Source organism: Chanodichthys erythropterus, chromosome 1 (genome assembly GCF_024489055.1).
Source record: "Chanodichthys erythropterus isolate Z2021 chromosome 1, ASM2448905v1, whole genome shotgun sequence".
In the NCBI taxonomy this organism is placed as follows: domain Eukaryota; kingdom Metazoa; phylum Chordata; class Actinopteri; order Cypriniformes; family Xenocyprididae; genus Chanodichthys; species Chanodichthys erythropterus.
Window position 1 is genome coordinate 13,822,385 of NC_090221.1, and position 25,751 is coordinate 13,848,135.

The window sequence follows — 25,751 nt, forward strand, 5'->3', positions numbered from 1 at the left end:
GGCAGTCTGAACGGGGGCCGCTAATGTCCTTGAAGCTTCTTATGCCTTAAATTGCACTTCCACCACAGCTCTTTTGCGCACGAGCTGTTTCACTGGTGGTGTGCGTGGAGAGATATCCGCTTCTCGGCAAACTCTTCTAATGGCGCACCTCACCAGCTCTCCAGCATGGCTCTTTGGCCTGTGCTGACAGTCAATCAAGACTGCAGACTGCCTCACACCTCCGATGAATAGATCATTTTCATTTCAAATCCACCATTAATCAAGCTAGAGTCGCAGCAATCAGCAGGCCTGAGTGCAGGCCAGAATGCAGCACATGTGGCTCCGCGTGGAGATGCATTGCGACTGGATAGGGAATAGACACACAAAGAGCAAAGGCACGGCTGTAATTTCTTTCCTCAGTACTTCCAGGCCCGTGAGTCGCAAAGCTCCCTACAAAGAGGAAGAATGATCAGAGGCAGCAAATGGCGTCATTTCATGAGGAAAAAGAGCCATGAAACAGAAAGCTATCTGTTTGTGAAACTAAACAACTTGGCATCCAACTGTCTGTCTGTCTGTCTGTCTATCCATCTATCTATCTATCTGTCTGTCTGTCTGTCCATCCATCTGTCTATATATCCTGCACAGTTATATATACAGCATTGCTAATTAATTTTATTGTGTATTTTACCATGACTGGAGCTATCTGATAATATACAATAGTTATAATGTTTCATGCAGAGTGCCTTGTTTAATAATAGTCATAATGTTGTAATGTAGTAAATTTCGCTGCTGCTTTCACTTTCATGTGTTTTTGGGCTGTTGCATGTGTCTAAAAATAACTCTTGGGTTTTACCCAGCCCTGTATCCAGAACAAAGCCAGTGTGACCGATCATCTAAAAGCCTCTTCCCCAATGAACAAAAGTCTTCATTACAAAGCCTCATTGATTATCTATGGCGGACATTTATGCAGCAAGAGCAGAGAACCCTGACACTGAAAGCTGCATGTTTTCAATGCCTCTCATTTATTTGAATTAACTGTGTCAATGATGAAGTGAGGCTTTATTCAGCCTTTAATCAGAGCTAGGAAATGGTCAATGAAGTCAGGTGTGCCCTTATAGTGTTTTGTTTCACATAATAAGTGATCCATGAAACAGCTCTGATCAGTTGTGCACATCTATACCTACAATCCTTTTTGTTTGTTTGTTTGTTTGTTTGTTGAAGCTAATTAGATGGTAATTTTGTTTTCAATTGATTCATAAATGAACATTTGAGGGTTTATTTTTCCCCCCAACCCAAAAAGTAACTCTGTTAACTTCTATTAAATGAGCCCAAATAAGTGCAGACATTCTCTCTCAGGCCATGATGTTTCTCACAGAGGGAGCTGTTGAGCTAAAAATAAGAGCAGTGACAAAATTGCTGGTGATAATCATGCACAATGAGACATTCAAAATATATGCACATAAGGAAGCATGAAAATGATATTTCTTAGGCAAATGGCAGTTTGAAGCATTCCTCCCTATTTTTGTTTTAATTTCTAAAAACATTTATGAAGCTAAAATTTAAATAAGAGCTGAAAAATTATTTTTTATCACTATAAACGGATATTGTCTGACTGATTCTGGCAATTATGAGCATTTTGTTCAGAATCCTAAGACGTTTTACTAGGTTCAGTATGAATGTCACAGATATTGATCTTTTATTCATGGACTTGCCTTCCTGCATTTCATTATAGAGACTGTCCTCATACTTATCAGCCTGACAAACAGAGCAACTGTCACATGAAACTTTCCTCAGCGCTGAAATGTCACTCAGCTGGTGGACTGTGCCCCGTTAAAGTCTGTTGTGTACCACTCTAATGATTTATGCTTAAAATGGGCACCATAAATGTAAGGATTTGGTATATACACGAGGAGTTTTGGTTATGTCAAGGTGACTGTGAAAGTGTTAGATTTTCTATGACTTTAAAGAACAATCAAAGATTGTTGAAGAAATAAAAATCTGACCAATCTTAAGAATTTATCAGTGCACGATGGAAGTCTTATGCATCATAAAGTGCATGAGATGGATACAATACAAGTGATTAAATTGGGTATGGCCATGGCAGAGTTATGCTATCTAATGGAAAGATAAATTGCTTTTTCTCTGAAACTAATAAGGTGAAGAACCTTATTATGCATCAAACAAATAAATGAAAGATTATTTGTTATTAACTAGCATCAGCTATATTCTAATGTAAATTAGAAAATCATGTACTGATAATATATAACAATGCCAAGGTCTCTGGAAAGAGGTTTAGTTAAGTGATATTTACGCTCCACAGTCGAGTGAGCAGTCCAATGGTGGTGCCGTTTTCCACTGGTTGTCCTGAATAAAAATGCAGTGGGGCCAGACACTCAGAACTTGATCAATCCACTTTTGACTCTCTGGCATGGAGACTCGGGACTTGCTGTAATTGTTACTGTCTTGCTGGACAAAGACTCTGAACTTAGTGTTTGTTAATGTCTCTTTCCTCACAGACTGGAGGTTCAGGATGGCATATCTGTTACAGTCTCTCTTGATGGGAGACTCAGGACTGTATATCTGCTATTCTCTCACTGGATGGGAGACTCAGAACATGGGCGAACATCTGTTAATGTCTCGCTGGATGATCTGGAGACTCAGAACAAAGGAGTGTCCATTTAAAAGCGTAGATTTGTCCATTTTTGCAATTGGCTCTTCTTAATTCCAGTGCTGTGATTGGCTGATAGCACCCTTCTTTCCCCTGTGGAACTCATTTGCATTAAGCACACATTTAGAAATCTTTAAAGTGTCTTTAACCCTTGTGCGGTCTTCATTTGGGGTGTACACTCAGGGTCTTTGGGGTCTCCAGAGACCCCAGGCAACAAAATGTAATTTTGTAGCAAAGTAATTATTATTATTATTATTATTATTATTATTATTATTATTTTAACAAATATAATTTTACTTCGTTTATTATTGTTTTTACTGAACATTTGTGCAGTTTTTGGAGGATTTATCATATTTTTTTACATTTATATAAATAAATTAAAAAAAAAAATTTAATTGTTTTTTATACAAAAACAGCTTTTCATGTAAAATTCACTTTATAAAAGACCATTTTAACTTTCATTTCTAACTTTTATTTCATGGGGATAATATTTCTAACTTTCATTCATAGGGATAACACGGATCATTTGACTTGGTTTAGTGTAAGATTTTTGCCCATCTTTTGGAAAATGCCGTCTTAAAAGTAAATATATATATATATCACTTTTACCAGTAAATGGCTGCAGAGCTCCACTATTTGCTATGTGCGATTTGACTAACTGAAAGACATCTTTTCACAAGTATTTTTCAGTTGGATTCATGTCTAAATATTATGAAATCACAATTATAACAATAAAAGTTAAGTCAAAGTTTAGTATTTTTTGTATTGAAAAAAATCATTTTTTCAATGTTGTTACATTATGATGAGACCCCGCTTAGAAAATGGACAAACTTAATTCATTGTCATAATTGTGATTTCATAATATGTAGATATAAATCCAACTGAAAAAATACTTGTGAAAAGATGTCTTTCAGTTAGTCAAATAGCACATAGCAAATAGTGGAGCTCTGCAGCCGTCTACTGGTAAAAGTTATATATATATATATATATATATATATATATATATATATATATATATATATATATATATATATATATATATATATATATATATATATTTATTTATTTATTTATTTATTTATTTATTTATTTATTTTTTACTTTTAAAACTGCATTTTCCAAAAGATGGACAAAAAGCTTACACTAAACCATGTCAAATTATACATGTTATCCCCATGAATGAAAGTTAGAAATGTGGGTCTTCTATAAAGTGAATTTTACATAAAAAGCTGTTTTTGTATAAAAACCTATTCAACAAAATATTTTTTTATTTATTTATATAAATTTAAAAGATATGATAAATCATCCAGAAACTGCACAAATATGAAGTAAAAACGTCAATAAGCAGAGTAAAATTACATTTGATATTTTTATTTGTAGATCTAGAAAGTGTTAACCACTGTACAAAGTGTCATGTCATTTGGACATTTTTTTTTTTATTTAGCAAACATCGTTTGGGGTCTAAAAAGACCATATAAGGTTAGAATTTTACCAATTGTAAACTTTCCAGACCACACCAGAATACCTTTGGCAGTGTTCGAAACAAATAGTCCAAAAAAATTGGGTGCAGGGCAGAAACTGCCCGTCAACCAAAGTCCTGTTCTTCTCGCGCTTGAGGTGTCTGTCAGTTGTCCCTGCATGCTTATCTGATAGTGTTGGACATTTGTTTGTGCTAGTCCTCCAAGATCCAATTGAAAGGTAGCAAACCTTTCTCCAGTGTAATAGAGAGGCCCTTCATAGAACTGGGCAATGGAATGTGCTGTTTCCTACATTATCATTCCCTCACCTACCACCGTTTCAGTTAGCCTCTGGTTCTTTCTCATTTATCCCAGTGCGCTTCTCTCTTGAGAGGTAGTTTGCACTATTATCTCAGAAATACCAGCCATTGAAATCCTTCTCTACAATGAAAGTATTCCCTTACAAGATATACGCTCTGCCTTGGTATTCGTTAGCCTGAGTTCAGAGAGGTGATATTAAACAGCAAGTTGATGTTCAAACATTGATGGAAGTGTCTGCCCTCCCTGCTCTGTCTGTATCAGACTTTATGAATACTGATCCACAATTCCCCTCAAATAAGCTAATTTGTGAACTCTAGCAGAGTAATAAGCAGCTAACTCCCACTCTACAAATCCTGCAACATTTTCAAAATCTCCCTGGTATTCTATACTATAAACTTGCCTCCCTTTAAGACTCAAAGATGTTATTTCTCTTGTACATGTAGAGATTCAAAGAGAAAGTTAGTATCTATCTATCTATCTATCTATCTATCTATCTATCTATCTATCTATCTATCTATCTATCTATCTATCTATCTATCTATCTATCTATCTATCTATTTATCTGTCTGTCTGTCTGTCTGTCCGTCCGTCCGATTGGTTTATATTTTTGTTTTCTATAAGAAGGCATAAACTACTAAACATTTAATAACAAGGTTCCTAGAAGGGCATCAAAAAAGTCATATGATTTGTACCTGCCATATAACTAAATTATACTGTAACCTCCCAGAACTGTATGACACACTGTTGTTGTTCTATTGAACATATGGAATATAATTTCTGCTTTATTCTTATCTGAGCATATATTTATATTTTTTGCATGAATGAAATAACTTCACAACCTGGCACACTCCACCCTCTCAAAACGGATCTTACACTTTCCTATCTGTCCAAGGCTTCGTCAGAGCTCTAGTGTGTAAGCGCCCTTAGCAGGGGCACGATCACCCAAGGGCATGTGGCTAGTGAAGCAGTGGAGGACAAAGGTGTGTGTTTCCTATAAATATCCCCCAGCTCTACAATCTGTTCACCAGTATTCATAACACATAAACATGGCCCACCCACACCCTCTACCCCCTGCACCTGCACAGCCCAGACTTCCCTCAGAGCCCCTGAGGCCCCTAGCTGACAGTCCCCACTCAAGGTGTATTCCTCTTTCAGTGGGTCATTCCTTTCTCCCTCTGTGAATCTCCAGATCTACTCAGGTAGTTGTTTACTTGGGGTGTCAAGAGCCGGGCGACAGATGTAACTGGTATCACTAACTGCTTGTTAGACTGTTTAGCGATTCTGCTCAGTGGCATGTTGTAAAAGAACTACAAGTCATTCATGTGTATAACTTGAAAAGCTTTCGGTCTTTTCTTTACCAGAGGGCAAGGATCGATAGGTCCATGCACCATGCTTTACTGCTCGCCCTCTATACGTCTTTCCCTTTCTCCCTCTGCGAGCCTGATTTCTTCTCCACTCCCAGAGAATTGTCTAAACTTTTTTCATATATCAAAATGCGTTATAATTGGCTCCATCTGTGTGTCCCTCTGAGATGGTGTATCAGCTCTGTTGTCACGATGGCTGCCAAAGGCAGTATGTTTTATGAGTGCATTTCTATATGTGTTTGATACAGATGTTTGATGCCTTCTTTTTTTTTTTTAAATCTTGTCTTTTAGGTCAGAGAAAGAGTTGGATCTCTGACCCATGTATATACCACACATTATCTGTCATCTCTATTTGCAGTTTGAGCTAAGTAATTGCATCCAATCCAGGTCCTTTTAGAGCCTCAGTTGTGAAGGGATGTCATTGAACCAGTGAGCTCCTCACAATAGAGTGGCGTTATCACCCGGCCAGCGCTGTTTACAGGATCCTAAGGGAAGCTGAGGAGAGAAAGAATACTTTTATTTCCAGCCTCACCGCTCCTGTATGGCAAATCCTCTCCTCCAAAATGGGTGTCCGTTAAGAAGAGTGGACAGAGGCTGACGATTCCCAATCACACGCTTGATGGCCAGCTGCCAGCATAGACAGAGCTCACCAGTATTTGTATTGCATGAGGTGTGCTGTTGATGTGATGTGAATGTGAATGGGTAATCTAGAATTGCTCATCTCATTCAGAGGGGACATGGGATTTGCTCATGGTTTTAGAGTTTTGTTGTTTGAACCTTTTTCTTTTAAATTTCAGATGTTTGAACTAGTTTACAGTGAATCATATGGTGTGGGATTGTTTATATTTCACTAACAATGGATTCAGTGGTATTAAAGTGCCCCTCCTCACGGACCCCTTGTTGTCTCTGTTTTATCCCATTTTATTTGCTCTTAACAATCCAGAAATATCTTTATTTCATCAGCTGGAATCTCCTGTGGCTAGCAGCTCATTTTGAATCATATTTCAACCTTAAGTTTTTTAAATACAAAGGCTCTCAGATGATCAAATCAGTCAATAAATCCTTAATTATGAATTGCAAAGTGAGGGATTTCAGGAAAACACATATTAAAATAATAAATGGAGCGGACGTAAAAGGATTTGTTGCCTTGTTTCCCCTCCATCCGATTAGCACCCCATTGATGGTGACTAGTAATTATGCTCTGCACAAAGTGTATTGTGAATTTGCGCTCTTTTTGCATTGGAGTTAATTGATTTGTGCACAAACTATGCACTGTTTGTGTTCTGTTTTTAGTGATGTTTATATTTAGCAGTCATATTTATTATTATTGAACAGTAAATTATTAGTAGTAGTAGTCATTTTTTGGAGCAGTGATTGTCTGATTTTATTATTTTTATTTTTAATATTATAAGGAAACATCTGTAAAACTGCATATTTTATATTATTTTGCACATTATATGTATTATATTTGTCTTGAGTAGTTTGGAGGACTCTGCTTGGACTGCACAGTGGTGTTAAAGGTCATCAAGCATTTAAATAATTGAATTACCAATAACATTTATTTTCTTCAAATTGACTTTTGCTTTAATTAAAAGAATCCACTATTTCAGCATTTAACACACCATATTAGCCATTATATTGCAATTCCATTGCTTTGTCACCACAAGCATATCATCTTTATGCAGTGTGATCTGAGCTCTTTTGTTCTTCTTGAAAGGCCCTTTTGTAGAGATGTAGATATGCTTTTGTCTTTTTGTACTGCTAAAGTAAACACACCAAGTATATGCCATTACTGTGCTGTCTGTTTCCTATTACCTTTACTCATTCTTAAATGCCAATGCCAGTGCTGGCAGATGAGTAAATGTTTTCTAAGTTGAAAAGATTTTATTTTCCATTAACTAAATAGAAAAACCTCAAAATCGCAATGAAATATGCCAGTTCATTGCTTATACAAGTAGCTGCTTGTTTAGAGGTAATTATTGAATGTTAAGATCAATAATCATCAGATGCACCTCAGTGAGGGTAGTGTTTTTAGTATATGTTTTAAAGATTGAAGTTTCTCATCTGTTCATGCATGTCAAATGACAGGCATGTTTTCATTGTGAAGAGACGTTATTGGAAGAACTACATTTTACCTTCTAAAGTTAATAAGGTAGAATTGGAGAGGGGATAGTTTCGGTATCTGTAACGTCTTTATTTTAAGGGTCTCTTGAGCCTCAAACTCATTACATACCAAATTAAAAGACATAATCTGGCTATACCCTGTTCTGCTTGCTTCTCCCCATCAATTTTTTTTTTTTTTTTTTTTTTTTTTTTTTTTGTACAGGATGAATGCAATGAACTCCAGTCTAATTGGAGTTTAATGAAAGTTTCCCACTTTCCTGCCACTTATCGGTGTACATATGTCAAGTGATGGACCATAGCTTTCATGCATAAACCTCTTTAGGTACCTCATCATCTCTCTTTCTTTCGCTCGCTCACACAATCTTCCCCTGTGTCCTATTTATACACATTCACAGTGTGCAATACCTTTTATGGATGCATACATACTGCCCGTTCATTCATGCATGAGCTCTCTTGTGTAATTCAGATCCTCACGTTCAGGGAGATGGAGAGGTAATAATTTTATTGTAAACTACTTAATGTTTGTTCATGTATGACCTTGTCTTTTGTTGGATGCTTTGTTTTCCTTTGTTGAAGGAAATTATTTGAATCGCGAACGCCTTATGCTACACCAGGGCATCCTGCTCCGAAATAAATCTCAATTCACATTGGATCATCCGAGCATCACAGCTACAGCAATGAAATATTGATACGCCTTATCTATAAATCTCACATGGAAATGGTGCCCTCCAACAAATGGCTGACAGTAACGCTGACACCTTGGCATTACAGCTGATGATTTGGTATTTTGCAAAGCGCATCTTCTTTCTTTTTTATGACAAGCGACGTTACTTCATGGCAGTTTATGGCAAGAGGAGACGGGAAGGGGCTTAATGAAATAGTCCTCGTCTGTCCCCTGGCTCTGAGAATGAATATCGCGCAGAGCAAGCCAGAACAGAAGGGCATGGCTCATAGACACTAAACCCTGACTGTAAATCTTTAAGAAGCCAACCAGCAAGGAGTTTGTCTTATTGTGTAATGCCGTCACAATGGGCACTAATTCCGGCGAGTCCTTGATCTTTAAATTCACTCAGATCTCAGTTCATGCTGTGATGGTATTCACATGTAAGTTTCTACATAGCTACAGTTTTTATTATATGATTTGAGAAAAAAGAAACAACATTTTGTGATACCATTTTAGTTGTGAAACGACTGCCCTTGAAAAAAACTATACATGGGCTAAGAAAACAAAATTGTGCAGATGGAATGCAAGAAGAGCTTTTTGTGTGCCCTAACAAAGTGCAATAAAGTGAAAATTGTGTACGGTTTCAATGGGAATGAGCCAATAGCCAAAAAATTTGTTAACCTGAGGAGGTGACTAATGTTCAAGCACATGCTGTTAGTGGGTGTTATGGAACCAAACAGACAGTAGTCATTAGTTTAAATTGCCACGTCCCATTAATGGTTGCTGTGAATAGGACAGGGAATCTCTTTCAGGGTTATCTTTTCCTATCTCCCCCGATCATGCGAAATGGGCATGTTCAAGTTATTAATGCGCCAGCACTGGTCCCCTGTAAACAGTGTTATTTTGTTGTTAATCTTACTAATGATATCCCAAAAGGATGCCTTTTTTATTCTGCTTGGGTTTCCAGCAGGGCTCTCTATTAAGAAGAGGAAAGCTGCTTCTGAGACAAACAAATTTATTGCTGAAAAGCAGAAACTGACCCATAACGAGCCTGTACTTACAGAGGAACATCAAAAGAAATATTAACATTTTCCTCTCATAATAATTTTCACACGCAGTACCACACACTGTTACCACTCTAACTTTTTTATAGCTATATTAACAGTGAAACTCCTGATTGTACTGGACACCGTGACATTATCCTATTTATTGTAGTAATTAAACTAAGCAATTAATTTCTTAAGTGCTCACATTGGGAAATAAAATATCTATTTATAGGTTCTCTAGGCCGTGTGCTCCTAATTCACTTTATTTTGTGATAAACAAAGGGTCTGCTCCAGAAATGTCTTGCTGCTGACTTCCTACATAGGCAGCTGCTTTCTAACAAAGTTTGTTAGTGTCCTAAAAAAGATGGAACCTCAGAACTGATTGATTATGTCCGCTTGCCACACACATTGCGCTCCACGTGGGAGATTTCACTCACTCAGTTGATTCCAATAGAGTTTGGCATTAGCATGTTGCTTAGCTAACGATCAGCCTGTCAGGCACAAAGCGGGACACCCTAATTTTTTTTGTTTTTTATTTAGATTTTAATTATAGTTTTTGGTATTGATTAAATTATATACAGTATGTTAATTAGTGTTGATTGAATTAGTTAAAAAGTTTGGTGTCCAAGATTTTTTTTGTCTTTTGCTCAGCAAGGCAGCATTTATTTGATCAAACGTGCAGAAAAAGAAATAGTTTTGTGAAATACTATTATAATTTAAAATCACTGTTTTCCATTTTAATACATTTTAAAATGTAAAAAATCCTGATTTGATGCTCAAGTATGTTTTATCAGCTTATTATTCATTTTGAAAATAGGTGTGCTTTTTTTCAGGATTTTTTGATGAGTAGAAAGTTTAAAAGAACAATTTATTTGAAATAGAAACATGATAGAAACATTATATGTAAGCAATAAGGTACTCAAGGCTATTGCTGCATCGTGAATAAGTCACGGCTGAAGGGTTTGCAGGCACTCCGCTTCACGTCATGCCAAACAACGCCCTTTAGCCTTGATTTTCAGTGAATTCACGATACAGCACTAGCCTCGAGTACCTTTTGTTTTTATAAAATGGTTACCACACAATACAAATATTAAAGCCAAAAATATGTATCAGTGCAACTTTCATGAAGTAAACTTTCGATAAAAGCCATCCTTCGTCAGAAAAAAATAGTCCCTGACCATGAACAGCAACAGAAGTTACATTATTAAGCCATTAGATGGTGGCAAAGACTGTCTTTATGAGTGTGTCAGTCAGTAGCAAAGACATTTATATTGAAAAGATTGAATTGTTGTGAACACGGAACAAGACGCAACTGACAAATGTTTTGACTAGCGCTGTCAGTCATGAGAAAACCCCCTAACTGTTAAAAGTACAAGATAATACATCAGACATTTAAACAGATTTTTTTTATTATGAACATAGGACTGACCTGAATGAAAATGCTACATCTGAATGCAAGTAATAAACTCCTCACTCAAACTTTTTCTCACAATACTCTTCTTCATAATACAGTAAGCTTCAATGAACATCAATATCAGTTGAGAACATATAGTTCACGTTACTAAGAGTGGTTGCTGAGGGTGTTGTGTAGTGATACACAGAATTGTTGGGTAAAGTGGTCATAGCCATGTTTTATCGTGAATAAAACACAGCTATTGACCAATCAGAATCAAGGACAGGAAATTTTGATCAATTTATTGCATCATTGCTGAAAAAAAGTATTAATTTATTAAAAAAATAAATAAATAAAATAAAATAACTTAGGATGCCTAGCTTTTAGAACAGCCTCCCACGAATTTAGGCAGTCTGTGATTTCTTCCATGTTACCTCAGAAGGATACTTGCTAGATTTTGGAACAGTGCTGAGATTTCTTCATTTGGTTCCTGGTGTTTGCGTTTCATCAGTGGCGAGGCCTGTGAGATGACTGAGTCAGTGCTGTTATTAGCTGAACTCAGAGCTGGCTTTTTCTCACTCTCTCTACTCCCCCAGCACCAGGTCCAGAGAGGCACACACCACGCTATCTTGCCTATCCATCTCCATCATCTGTCTGTCCACAATTCTCTCTCTTTCCCCTTATAAAAATCATTGCAACATGCCATCTGAGTATTTTAAACCAACAGTGTTTTAGCTTTTAAAATCAGCCTGACAAGCTGTAGCATCACCGAAAAAGCTTAAACTTGTGCCCTCGCTCAATTTTCTTTTTCTCTGTTGGTTCTATTCTCTCACAAGGCCTGTCCTCAGACAGAGTGTTAACCTCGGCTTTGTAAGCCTTGATTAGGGGACAGTAAATCCCTAGTTGTGGGTTTCCTCCAGCATGCCACTAATGACACGGTGTCTACCCTTTATATTGTTGTTAGTGCTTTGAGTAGATTTGTAGCTGTTGCCTGTTGTCCTCCTATTTTGGCTTTATTGTCCTGTAGGAAAAGTTAAAGCAGATGTTATTAGCACTGACCTCAGGAAATAATAGAGATTGAATCCATCTGCTAGACTAACCAGACTTTTGTAAGGGTGTTTTCACACCTATGGATCGCTTGTTTTGTTCCGAAACAGGGACTAAATTTGTTACAATGTTGCTTTTTTTTCTTGGTTCGGTTCGCTTTCACATGGCAAAATTTCAAAGCGTACCAAAATGCGTTAAGATAAGTCACATGGGAGTAAAACTGTCCTCTTATTGGTCAGAATTTTCTCTGCGTCATCCATCAAAATAATGATTGACAAGTTCGCTCCATGAGTTTATTGTGGCTTTATTTGTAACTGTCGAGACACACACAAACACTTTATAAATGTAGCTCTCTCCCGCAGTTAATTCATATTTGCTGCGGCAAATTCAAACCCGCGCTCTTTCTCTCTCTCCATCTCTGGATTTCCCAGCGCTGTCTAGTAGGCGACCTGTTGTCCGTGTGTCTGTCGAGAGAGACCATTTGAATTTTATAATAAAGCAGAGTGGGAATTGAGACTTCGTCGGGACAGCATTCTCGCACGGAGAAGTGTAATTACACACCAGAGGCGATCGTTGGCTTTCAGATAATGTAAATAATGTGCTCACTCACAGAATCAGACATTACTGATTTTTATATCATATTTTCCGTTATGAAAATGATATAATTTGGTTCGTTGGTCCGTTAACTGGGTCGATTGCTTTCACATCTCAAGCGAACCGCTCCAGAGTTCGTTTGAAAGCGTACCGAGACCACCTCTTCAAGCAGGTCTCGTTACGCTTGTTTGGTCCGCTTTTGGTGCGCACCCGAGTGCGTTTGCTGCTTTCACACCTGCCCAAACGAACCGCACCAAAGGGGCAAACGAACTCTGGTACGATTCAACCGAACTAAATGAGGCAGGTGTGAAAGCACCCTAAGTCACTATATTGTACCATTCAAAAGTTTGGTGTCAGTAAATAATAAAAAAAAAAAAAAAAAAAAAAAGGTTTGTCTCTTATGCTAACTAAGGTTGCATTGAAAGTATTTAATGAAAATTAAAAAAGTATACTTAAAGTATAAATATTATTACAATTTAAACCTTTTTTAAATAATTTTTTTTTTTTTTTTTTTTTTTGTTAAATATATTTTAAAATGTAATTTATTCCTGTGATGGTAAAGCTAAATTTTCAGCAGCTATTACTACAGTCTTCAGTGTCACATGATCATCCAGGAGTCATCCTAATTCAACACTGAACACAGTTGCTGCTTAAAATGTTTGTGGAGAATAATATATATATATATATATATACATATATATATATATATATATATATATATATATATATATATATATATAAGAATGACGATAATATATACCACGAAAAAAAAAAAAAAAAATTGTACTATATATTATCGTCATTCATGCCGCCCAGCCCCACCCTTTTTTTTTTTTTTTTTTTTTTTTATTTATTTGGTTCCAAATTAATGATAGTTTTAACATTCCTGTATTAGAGTAATTGATGTATGAGTTAGAGACTGCACCTGGGTTGCTTACTCATGGCAATTGAAGAGTGTTTGTCCACTCTAAGACCCATACAAAGCCTCTCATGTCTCTGATGAGTCAGAGCTTTGACCCTCTCAGACAGACCTTCTTGTGCCGTGATCATTCGTACTGTGTGTATCAATAAAGCCAAAGCCATACACCAATCACAATCCGGCGCCACGACTGCGTCCGCATCCCTACTGATCCCCCTAAGACACTGCTGCCGCTTTGAAGTCCAGACTTGAAAGGACTACAGTGAGTACAGAGAGAGATGGAGAGCCGTAAACAGTGATTATGTAGAGATTAATGAAGCTGAACCCATGCTGACACCACTCAGCCTCAGGACAGCAGCCGCAGTCAGCAAACTTCAGCATCACTTCAGTACACCTGTCCACCTGAGCACACCTGCAAGATTTACACCACAGACCAGCCAATATATTATCTAGTACTGGGTGATAAGAAAAGCTAGATAGAAGGTCCATTTGACAAATTAGAAATATAGAACCTAATAGTCAAACCTAAATTTGTTGTTAGTTAGTTAGTTAGTGTTAGTTAGTTAGTTAGTTAGTTAGTTAGTTAGTTAGTTAGTTAGTTAGTTAGTTAGTTGTGAATCAGCTGCATATTCAAATGCCCCATTCTTTTGGAGTATTGATTGATTGATTGTCACTGAAGTAAAAAAAAAAAAAAAAAATGTAGCCAGATTTTATGTTCTTTATGAATATTATATGTTATTTTAATATGTTATATTGATTTTATATTAATATATCATTTGCTTTATTTTATTTAATTTATTTATTTTTTGGCTCCAAGAATTAAAAAAAAAAAAAAAAAAAATATATATATATATATATATATATATATATATAGAGAGAGAGAGAGAGAGAGAGATCTAAACAAACATGGATTGTTTCATATGCATACTGCTTTTTCATCATGGCTAAGTTTTTGATGTTAGTCAGTGGTGTAATGTAACAAAGTAATAATACTTCGTTACAGCACTTAAGTATTTTTGAGAGAATCTGTACTTTACTTGAGTCTTTATATTTCTGTCAACTTTTACTTTTACTCCACTAGATTTCCTAAATAAAATGTATACTTTTACTCCGATACATTTTCCCAAAGCATTTTCGTTACTTACTACAAAATAAAGTCGGAAGAACACAGACTGCAAGTAAGTGCTCGCACATCCGCGGTTAATTTAATTTCCCGGGTTGCATCCGTTGCTGGAGCGGCTGAGAAGAGTGCGCTGTCATTATACAGTACGAGAGCGACCTCTAGAGGCGAAATAAAAACTATTACTGATGCCTCGTATTGTTTGTTTTGACACGTGACGTGAGGCTGCACGCTGCACAGAGCGGGGCACTTCAAAAACGGATTTAAAACGAACAACAAAACGGTATGCTATAGTGTACTTAACAGTACATGTTTTCATATCATTATAAAGTAATTAGTTAGATGCTGAATTAGTGGAGAACAGTAGTATGTTCTCCGTCGAGGCTAACATTAGTAGTACCTCAATCGGTTAAAACAATGTGACAAAAATACCAACTGTTTAATGTCACGATTGTTACCATTCATTTGCATTATTTTATATCCATTTGTTCGCTGTTATGCATTCGTTATCCAGCGAAGTTGCATATTTAAACTGTATCCTCATCATGCAGCGACAGAAACATTTATCAGAAATGCATTCGATTTGTTCTTTTTATTGGCACTGTAACACATATTTTGATTAGATCATCATCAAGTTTTCTAAAATAGAGGCAAATAATGTGTGAAAGTATACATATAATTGACCCATGCTGTGCCTTTGTGTGTAAAGATGGTAAGTTTTAAACATGACTTATGAAATGGTAACACTTTACAATAAGAGTCCATTTGTAAATTAAAGGTTAATAAAAGTATTGTTCATTGTTAATTTCGACATTTACATTTTTACATTTTAAAGTTCTCTCTTACATTAGTTATAATGCACTATGAATTAACATTAACAACGATCAATGTATAATTAATATATTAGTATTTTTTATATTTAAAAAATACAATAAACATTTAGCCATTTTTTAATTCAAAGAAACAAAATGTAAGAAAGAGTTAAAACTGAACATAATCATGCTGCTCAAACTGTGTATAGAACAATTTTTAATTATATTTTTTGCTCCTTTTGTATTTAACATTTACTTGTACTTTTACTTTCAATATTTAAGTACATTTAATATCAAAAAAATACTTTTCATACTTAAGTACAAAAAATATCACATGCTTTAAAACTTTTACTCAAGTAACATTCTAAACAGTGACTTTGACTTCTACCAAAGTCATTTTCTGGTAAGATAACTATACTTTTACTCAAGTATGGTTTTCGAGTACTTTATACACCACTGATGTTAGTGGTTGACAGTTTCTATTTGGCTAACTTAAGATTTTTAGCCTTTTTTCCAGCCAATAACAGAAAATGTTATTCTCAGTAGCCTTATTTATTTATTATTCCATCTTTTTCAATTTAGCATATTTTATCAATGCTTTAAATGAGTGATAATTCAAACAAAAGTTGCCTGAATCACCATTCCTATATTCTCCATGCCTGATTATTTATCAGTATTAAATGTTGCATTCTTTGCCTCAAGTAATAATGTCACTAATCAAAGTCTTCGGAGTGTAAAAGTTGTTTTAGAAACCCTTTGGCAGTTACTTCAGTGCAGTATGTAATAGTCTTTATATACAAAGATTTCTGAGGGCTGAGTTAGATGCTGGACTTAATATGTTGCTTGTCAAGAAGTTGAATTTTAAATAAGAGCACAGGGGTTCATACAGTATGAAGTGGGCAGACAACTACCGCCTACACATTATAGGAGAAAAATCTGAAACACTTAAAAAATAAATAAATAACATATAAAGCCCAACTGTACACTGTGGCTCAGTACAATTAGGCATAAAGAGACTTGAGTCATTTAAAAAAAAATGATAAAATTGTTTCTTGTCTTGGATTAAAATAAAAATGTTGTTGTGACCACAAACTAAGCACCTTACAAATAACCCATTGTTTGTTTTGTTTTTTGTTTTCTCTCTCTCTCTCTCTCTCTCTCTCTTTCTCTCTCTCTCCCTATTTTCCTTTTGCAGTATCTGCCCAGATCCTGAAAGCCAGCCTGGACACAATGGAAAGGCATATTGAGAGGCTGGAGAGCGACATCAAGAACTTCCCCAAGACTGATGACAAGCAGGATAAGTTTGTTGAAAAAATGTCGATATCCTTTGAGTGCATTTACTACTTCTACTGTCTTCCATGAAAGTTTAACATAGACTCCTGTGCAGGAATGAGGTGCTGAGGTCCCTTTGCAAATAAGCTATGATCAATACACTATTTAAAAAATAATAATAATTGTTCATCAGTATTTTTTGTCTTGTTTTCCAGTTAATACAACAGTTTGGGGGTTCAAAAGTTTGGGGTCGGTACGATTTTTCAATGTATTTGAAATATGTCTCTTATGCTGACCGAGATTACATTTATTTGAAGGAGGAAAAAACAGTAATATTGTGAAATATTATTACAATTATTAGTGTTTCATATCTTATAAAACATATTTTTACTCAGGTTTTCATTGTCACGTGATTCTTCAGAAATCATTCTAATATGCTATTTGTAGCTCAATAAACATTTCTGATTATTATCAATGTTGAAAACAATTGTTTTTTTTTTTTGTTTTTTTTTCAAAATTAATTAATTAATGGAAAGTTTAAAATAACAGCATTAATTGATATTATAAATTTGCTATATGATTAATTTCCTTATTTTGCATTGAATTTTGCCTTAAAATATAACAAGACATAGTGGGGTTTACAGCAAGAAAAACAAAGGCTAACAACAAGGGGAAAAAATTAGTGAATAAGAAAAAAGTAATAATTTAATCCCCAAAAACATGCCTTATTTTTACACAATTTGACTTCTCATTTAAATATATCTTGCTTTAATAATGTTTAAATATGGAAAACAAGACAAAAAAGCTGGATAGGCATGGATAGGTTGTCTCAAAGTGAGATGTTTATCCACATTCTCTCAAGCTCTCCAAAGGGAGTTCAGCCTGGGAGCTATTTATACTGCACAAGTTTCTCCCCACAGACTCTAATGGGATGCTTCTTAGCCTTCTATACTTATAATCCCATGCTGATTTCATCTGCTGACCAGCCACAGGCCCCTTCTTTCAAATTTCCTGAGGGCTATCAGCTCTCAAAGCACCTCTCCCATTTCGATAACAGAAATGCAAATGCTCGCTAGCCTCAAATCGAATTAGATGCCGCAACACTTGTGAGGAAGTTAGACACTTGTTTGACTTTTCCTTTCTGACGTGTGAAAGTTTATGTGTGCCAAAACAGATCTGACACGAAATAGCGCTGATTTAAGGAAGTTTGAATTTTGTGCCGGTTCTGAGCGACGACCTGACTTTTATTTTCCCGCTGTGAATCCTGGCGTTCCTCAGCGGTGTTATTAACTACGAGTAAGAACCATTAATCAATGACTTATCAAGTCTGAGAGTCTTCCCATATGTTCCCCAAGCACAGGAAAGACAGCAGTTAACCTTATTTTAGCTCTTTGTTCACGAGCTCAACGTCGAGATTTATGGGGGGCTTACGCGGCACTTTGGGTGGCATAAGAGTAATAGCCCCGGCACGCATTAAAAATCTGCTCCGAGTCAAAGAGGGCTGCTTAAGTTTGTATGATTTAAGAACAATGAGCTTCTCTAGCCTGCAGTGCGGCACAAAACAACAAGCCAGAATTCCTCTGTGGACTTAGTGAAAGCATTGATTAGCAGGACTCAGGGAGGATTGGAACTTGAGTGAGGGGAAATGGAGAGGCACGGATACACTGCGGCAGCGCCGGGGCCTTGCGGCATCCCCAGAGGATTGTAAAAGCCAACCGGGTCCCGAGTGCAAATGTAGACGCATCTCGTCCCTGTCTCACCTGATCTGTCATCAGAGCTGGCGCGCAGCCTTGGCTGAATACAGTCACGTCCGTTTGATGATTCGAGTAGGGATTTTTAGCACCAGAGAAAGAGAAGTGAGCGAGAGAGCCGCGGCTGAAAGGGAACGGCTCCACCCTCATTGTGCACCAGTCGCGACTCGTTTTCAGAGGCGTCGGAGCCCGGCTGCAGAGATGCTGACTGACAGCACGTTCACACACAGCTGCGCCAGCTCTTTTGCGGATGACAGGGCAGACATTGTCACAGAGCTAAAGGAGGCCGAAAGCTGTTTCACTCAGCCATTGTGGACAGCAGGCTAGATGTTATAGAGCTTTAGTGATTGAATTTGTGAACGCTGGAGGTGTGTGTGTGTGTGTGCGCTTTCTGATGCACTCCATTGCTTGCCATAGCAACAGGCTTCTTGGCCCCCTCTTTATGAGTTTGACCTCAACGTGACCTTTTGACAAATTATTACGGTGTGGAGATGCTATTTTAGAGTTGCAATGCAGGAAGTATTTTAAAAACATTCACTTTTTAGCTTGACGGTTTAGTTACAGGGCTGGTTTAAACGGTGTGATAAAGGAAATTTGTGTGAATAAGTAAAAAGACAGATGCTACCTTGTTAACAGTGTTTTTGTTGCCTGTAGATATTCATTCAAATCACACTACTCCAGGTGGGCACTGTCAGAATCTTCAAATTTCTTCCTTTTTATGAACTGTAGCCTTGAGATCCATGCGGTTTAATCTACCCTGAAATCACACTATCCTTTTTTTTTAAAATTCTCTCCTGCTCCAGGGAGACCCAACACAATACGATTGTGGCGTTTCATATGCAGAATTGTTTTTTGTTTTTTTGTTTTTTTTCTTTCCTCCAGTTTTCATGGCAGCTCAGACTGCATATTTAGAGCCCTGCCAGTGAGATAGGAGAGAAAGAACTAGTATGTACCAAATTTTGTGAGATAAAAAAGGCTTTAACTAGAGAGAGGCTGTGATAGAGAGAGAGAGGTAGAGGAATTTTTCCTAAGTAGAAGCTTTTTTTTTTTTTTTTTTTTTTTTTGGAATGTAATAATAGCGGTACACAATTCACACCCCTCTGAAACCGTGGAGGTGACATTTCGCAATATTAAAAAATCTCACCAAATATGGGAATATCATATTAGATTCACATTAAGGTGCTTAAGTCTCTGGAACAAATATGCATTTATTAGCTTACATGGTGATGCACTGTTGATATATTGATCCATTAAATAGAAATGATTGTGGCAGCAAATCATGGCCGGTTTGAAAGTGCACTAAGCGTGCTGTTGCAAGAGAGAAATAAACTCTTGATATGCATAAGCGTTAGTTTTTAGAGTCAAATAAAGGAATTTACTTTTATTACCAACTGCTCAATATTCCTTCTTGCAATATGAACATGTATATGCAAGAGTATGTTTGTTTAAGGTATTAGGTCCACTCTGGGAGACTAGTTGCAGATGCATTGTGGGTATTTGGAAAAATGAAATAGACTCCCACTGACGCATATACATTATTTAAACTATTATTAGTACAAAAGATCTCCGTACTTCATAATTCGCACAATCTGCTAACAATGATTTCTTTTCTTTTTTTTTTTTTTTTTTTTCTTTTTTTTTCAATTTAGGTATTTCCACATGCTTTTGGAGGATATTATGTGTTGTTTGTATTCCTGGAATATCCTCATAAAGGCATTCCCAGTCAGGATGGGGAGTTTTTTTTACATAAATGCATTTCATATCTACAAGATACAGCAGCATACATTAAAACCGTATAGTTATACAGTATTCTGCTTTAAACTGACTTCAATAACTGGTAAAATGCTGGCAGAGTAGCTCAGATGCACAACACTTATTGGTAGGAATACTTTAATTTTTTCCACCATTACTGTAATGTATGCAAATGACTGAGTAGGATGTTTGTTCAGCAGTTTAGTGATATCTATCTATCAGAATTAATGGCACCCCACAAAGGCTTTCAAATGAACTAGCAGCCCCAGGAGAGCTGTAACTCAGCGGAGGGACAGTGTTGGCGGTGGCCTGCCTGGGAACTGAGCGTACTGGGAACTTAATGAAGAGCGGAAGGCTTGCAGTGGCATTCAACGTCCATACTGAGTATTGACGGATGGGGGGTGGGAGGGTGGCTGTCTGATAGATCTCGCTCTGCTATAATTTGGTGTGCTAGTATTAACTTAACCTTTGTTCTCTCTCTAGGGACAGAAAAACACTAATCAGCTGGCCAATTTCTCCCTCTAATGACACAGCACATGCAGGAGCAGAAAAGTTAATACAGTGACATGTGAAGGGAACTTTTTAAAATGGATAGCTTCGACTCTAAATTATGATTAGATGAGCTGTGTTTGAAGCCATTAAATGCTTATAAATGCACACCTGTGACCACATATTCTTTCAGCCTTTAGTTAGGATAATGGTATATATAGCTGGTTATCTCATTAACCATATGAATATGTGTATAAAATCCATGGTTCTCCTTTTCACCTGCCAAGCCATAAACATACCATTCAGATGAGAGGTGCAGTTTCTTTAAAGACTCCCTGAAGCTTTGCACTTCATTGTGGCTCTCTTTAAAATGATTATAAACAAATCATCTCTCGTAGCTGCAGAATACAATGCCTCGTTAGACAGAGGAAATCACCCACTGAGGGTAGTGCTAGAGCAGTCATGCTGGTCATTCTATAGGAAATGTGTTATTTGCTTGTTTTCTTAACCTCTGCTTTCACTAGAACATGCATTCAGTTGACCTGAACTTGGCAACATAAACAGTCTTCTAGAGAGTGAAATATTGGAGGCCATTGTTCTATTGTGCACAGTGTATTTCTTGTTGAAAGGCTGTGGTTTCCATCCTGGTTTTAGAGTGTCGGCCAGAGCTCAGCGGGGCGGCATATCACTTGATTTCCAGCATAACACCTTTTACGTGTTGTATTATGGCGCACATTCTCGCTGTGTGTTTTAATACCTGCTGTGGAAATGCAGTAGCTTTGGGCGGCGATGTTTAATGGGTTGAGAGGAGCAGAAATACACAGAGTGCTGCAGGACAACATTTCATCTGCCTGATGTTAATCACAAGTCATGTAGGGTTTCTTAGAAAGCTTGGCTTGTGCGACTTTCTGCACATCTGAGCATTACAGATTGCTCCCGAAGATCATGCAAATCGAGGTGAGGAATGATCAACGGCGATTATTATTTTACCTTTGGGTACAAAGTCTCTGATGAATTGATGAAAATGTGTTTGCAGCAGCCTGCTCAGTGTCTCCAGCTCCTCTCTTCGTATATGCCTCTGCTTAGTCTCAAACTTCTGTTAATTATGGAATTAGGTCACGGGTATGTGGTGGCATCCTGCGCTGGTGATGTTTGCCTCACAATAACTCTCAGCGTATAAAGAAATTTTCTTGAAAATAATAGAGCAAATGAATCGCAATTTGCATCTCAGTTCTTTCATTTCTTGATATAGAACCGGACCGAAGTAAACAGATGAAAAGGATGATTGATTCAGGCCATATCTTTGACTTCCTTTCCGCTGGCTTTTTGTTTATTGCGGGTTTGTATTGTCTACAGGGGACAGCATTGTTCAACAACAATGGCTAACTTTAATTCACCGCGTGTCACAGGAGACATTAAGATTTTAATTAACAAATTCTAATTGGTCCTGAACAGAATAAACAAAAGCGAGCCCAAATAATAATTGCAATTCCAGTAATGATAGTCATAAAGAAACCAAAGGCCGAAGTCTGAGCACAAAACCGACTTGGCGCTCGCGTCTGTGATTATATTGCCGGCTTGCACAGATTCGTGTTTATTGGGAAATGGCATCCAAACCATGTGTTTTGTGTGATAGGATTTTGCATATGCTAATGCACTTGATTGCTTTGATGTGTGGCTGGGTGGGGTAGTCTCAGCACGAACGAGAGAGGCTCGATTACTGCTTCTTCAAATCCCATTCTCAAAGCTTCCGCCATTCAGTGCAGTCCTCCGTGCTTTAGGGAGGAGGCTGCATTTGTAAAGCCATGATTAGAAGGGTATTTAATGGAACATCAGTGCCACTGATGCAGAATGATGCTGATTGTTAAAGTGCTGTTTTGCTTTGGCCATTTGTGGTATTATTGCTGTGTTTAATTGATTGAATTGACATTTGGGAGTGTGTTTTATAAGGATAACTCTAGCAGAAACTGGAACTGTTAGGTGGCGGTGGAATAATAATAAGAATAGCAATAAACCTTCGATGATTCAATTTTGCTAGCAGAACAGAGGGGAATCTGCATGTTTTGGAGATGTCTATATTTCCAGGTTGCACCTTTGTATGTATAGTATTTGTGTTGTGTATTCTTTGTAAGCCAACGAGCTCCTAGCAGTGGCTGGGTATGGTACTCTTTCAGTGAACGACAGCAACGTTTACTCACACTCCAGCCCCATCTTCATCAGACCCTCAGATAATTCATCTGCCTCGATCAAATTACAATCCCTAAAGCACAGCTAAACAGTTGAAATCATCCATTCCGTGCTTTGGCTGTCGTCACACACAAGTGTTCTGCTGGGCCTCACCCCCCAGAGATGCATATCAGCCCTGCACACTCCTCTAATGAAAATGACACTTTGAAAGAGATCGAGCATATTTCTGCTATCGTATTTCATAAATCAAATTTTCGTGATTGCCTGACCTGATTTTTTGTAGTTGTTCGGTCTCAGTCAGTCATGGAAACGTCTCTATGCGAGTTATCATTATGTGTGTGAATTCTCTGGAAATTCCACAATCAGTGTCTCGTTAGGAGTGGGGGGAAAACTGGGGCTGATTTGGCAGGTCCATTAACCCAGAGCTCAGGGCTGACACGGCCACTAAAACTGAGGCTGACAGGCATACTACTCCCAGGGTGGAGGTGAAAGCCTTCAGCCAACTCTCTCTCCCATTTCTACTGCTGTATGTAACTCATCATCTCCAGAAAATAGGAAGTAGGAGGCCTGTGTAGATTTACATGCAAAGCATCGTCCAACTCCATCCGAAAGGTGGTGATCTGTATTAGACTACATTCCATTTCATGGTTGGCATATTAGGTGTGCAGAAAGATGACGAGAAAAATATAAGGGCCAATCCCACTGAAGGGCTCTCAAAGTGGCGTGTGGTCACCACATTCTCCTGGAGAAATGTCTTTTCAGAATCATAAATGACAAGTTTTGCCACTGTATCTTCTTCCAGTCCATCAGTTTTTGATTTACACTTTAGCTGCTGCGTTCCCAGTGTCAGAAATCAGACTTACTGGAGCATGATTAATCAAAAAACACATTTTAGCCTGATGTCAGTATAACTTCACACAACAAATAAGGTCTCTGAGCCAGTCATATTAGTTTATTATGGCACAGTCTAATGGCAGTCATGTTTTATGTAAAAATGTGTCCTTTATAGCATTCTATCTGGATCATTTGATTCTGTTCTCATTTCTCTTATTAGTCCTCTAATACCAGTTAAATTCCTCAGTAAATGAGCGACACACACCCAACGTACACCCCAACTCTATATTTCTTGCTGTCCTGATAATTGTTTCTTTTTCATATTGTGTTTGCAGCAGACCTTGTCAGAGGTTGGTAGAGTAACCAAAATTAAAGTAAAATAACTTATAGAAATAATTACTCAAGTCGAAGTAAAAGTACGTGTTAATAATTACATGAGTAAGAGTAAAAAAGTATCCAATTAATAAAAGAAAATGACATAAAAGAAAAAAAAAATAGACAAATTAAAATGCCATCTCTTTGTTAGTAGTTAACCTGACAAAAAAATACTACCAAAACTTGACAAAGACCCAGTTGGTCGAAACGTTGTGATGTTCATAAAGAAATATGGAGCGGTAACTGTAGTGTGCAGACATTATTTTTTTCTTTAGTAAAAAATACTAAACAATAACATTATTGGACAGATAGATCTTTGCAACGTGAACATAGATCTATACAGCAACGTTTGGAATATTGACTGAAGAGCGAATCATTCATGAATGGGGAATCACTCATTCCCCAGTTAAAAGAGGCAGCACACTCTTTCTTTTTCCCTTTTTTTTTTCTTTTCAAACGGTTTTTAGACGGTAAATTTCATTTAATTTCAACTTTTTTATTTTTAATTATGTTGGCTTGTTACTTCATGCTAGCGGCATGCTAACAACATGTTAGCAACATGTTAATCATGCTAGAAACAGGCTAGCAATATGTGAAATCATGCTAGTAACATGCTAATTCATGCTAGCAATGTGCTTTTAAGTAATTTTAAACTTTTTAAACTTTAATAAAGGCCTTGCCAAGCCAGCATCAAAGTTTGTTCACAAACTTTACTCATCTAGTTGCAATTCTGCATCCATTTAACTACCTCAATTCCATCCAAATTCAAGAACTCAAAAGGCATTCTCTCGCTATCTACTTGACTAGGGAAGTGTTTCAATAACAACATTTTAAATCAGCCATAAAAATCTGACAATAATTGGCTCTTTTGACTGAAAGGTGGGGCTTTCACTTAAATTTTACATTTTCTTCCTGTTCAGTTTTCCCTGTCTCTGATTTGTAGGGACATTAGGTTTCCCTGTTCTCCCTGAGGAACAAAGAAATAGTCCTAGAGCGGTACACCACCACGCTGGACTTTTGTTACAGAGAGAGGGAAAAATAGCACATCTAGTTAGCATACTTGAATGCACTCATTTTGAGAGGGAGACAGACAAAGAGAGAGAGAGATAGAGACAGGGAGTGCATCCCTGTTGTCTTGAGGGTTTTGGCGAGGATCCACAGAGAGCACTCATCCTCTGGAACTTTCTGCTTTTGCTCCAGTCAGTACTTCATTATAACCCCTGAAGACTCTGGCTTAAAGCCGGGTAATAGACGCAGAGCTTCCCCTACTCATTTGTCATGGGCCCGTGGGTTTGATGCAAAGCACTCAGCACTTGTTGCTCCTTGTTAATCCCACTGTAGAAACCGACTCGCTCTTCTGCGCTTTTCCAAGTCACCCGCCGTCATGGCTCGTAATTTCACTTTCATTTGATGTTTTAATGGAAATCCCAGCCCGTCTCCGCTGAATTGCACCATTGTCACCAAATTACTTTATCAAATGAAAATTGGGAGGGGAGGGGGGTGGGTGGTGGACGTACTGTAGTGTTATTCGCTTTAAAAGAGACATTCGCTCGCATGTGTATTTGTTTTAGGATAAGGCGGCA

The 25,751-nt window shown here is 37.3% G+C and overlaps 1 protein-coding gene across 8 annotated transcripts in view; it reads left to right on the forward strand.

Annotated features, from left to right (window-relative positions):
* The window catches only part of diaph2 (diaphanous-related formin 2), a 456,526-nt gene that overhangs the window by 325,758 nt on the left and 105,017 nt on the right, over positions 1 to 25,751 (forward strand). For all 8 annotated transcript variants that reach the window (XR_010895340.1, XM_067388324.1, XM_067388359.1 and 5 more), the window contains one exon: positions 16,704 to 16,828. Coding sequence is in view for 7 of the 8 variants with exons in the window: in XM_067388324.1 (XP_067244425.1) it covers positions 16,704 to 16,828 (125 nt within the window). In the remaining variant the exon portion in view is untranslated. The remainder of the gene's footprint in view (positions 1 to 16,703; positions 16,829 to 25,751) is intronic.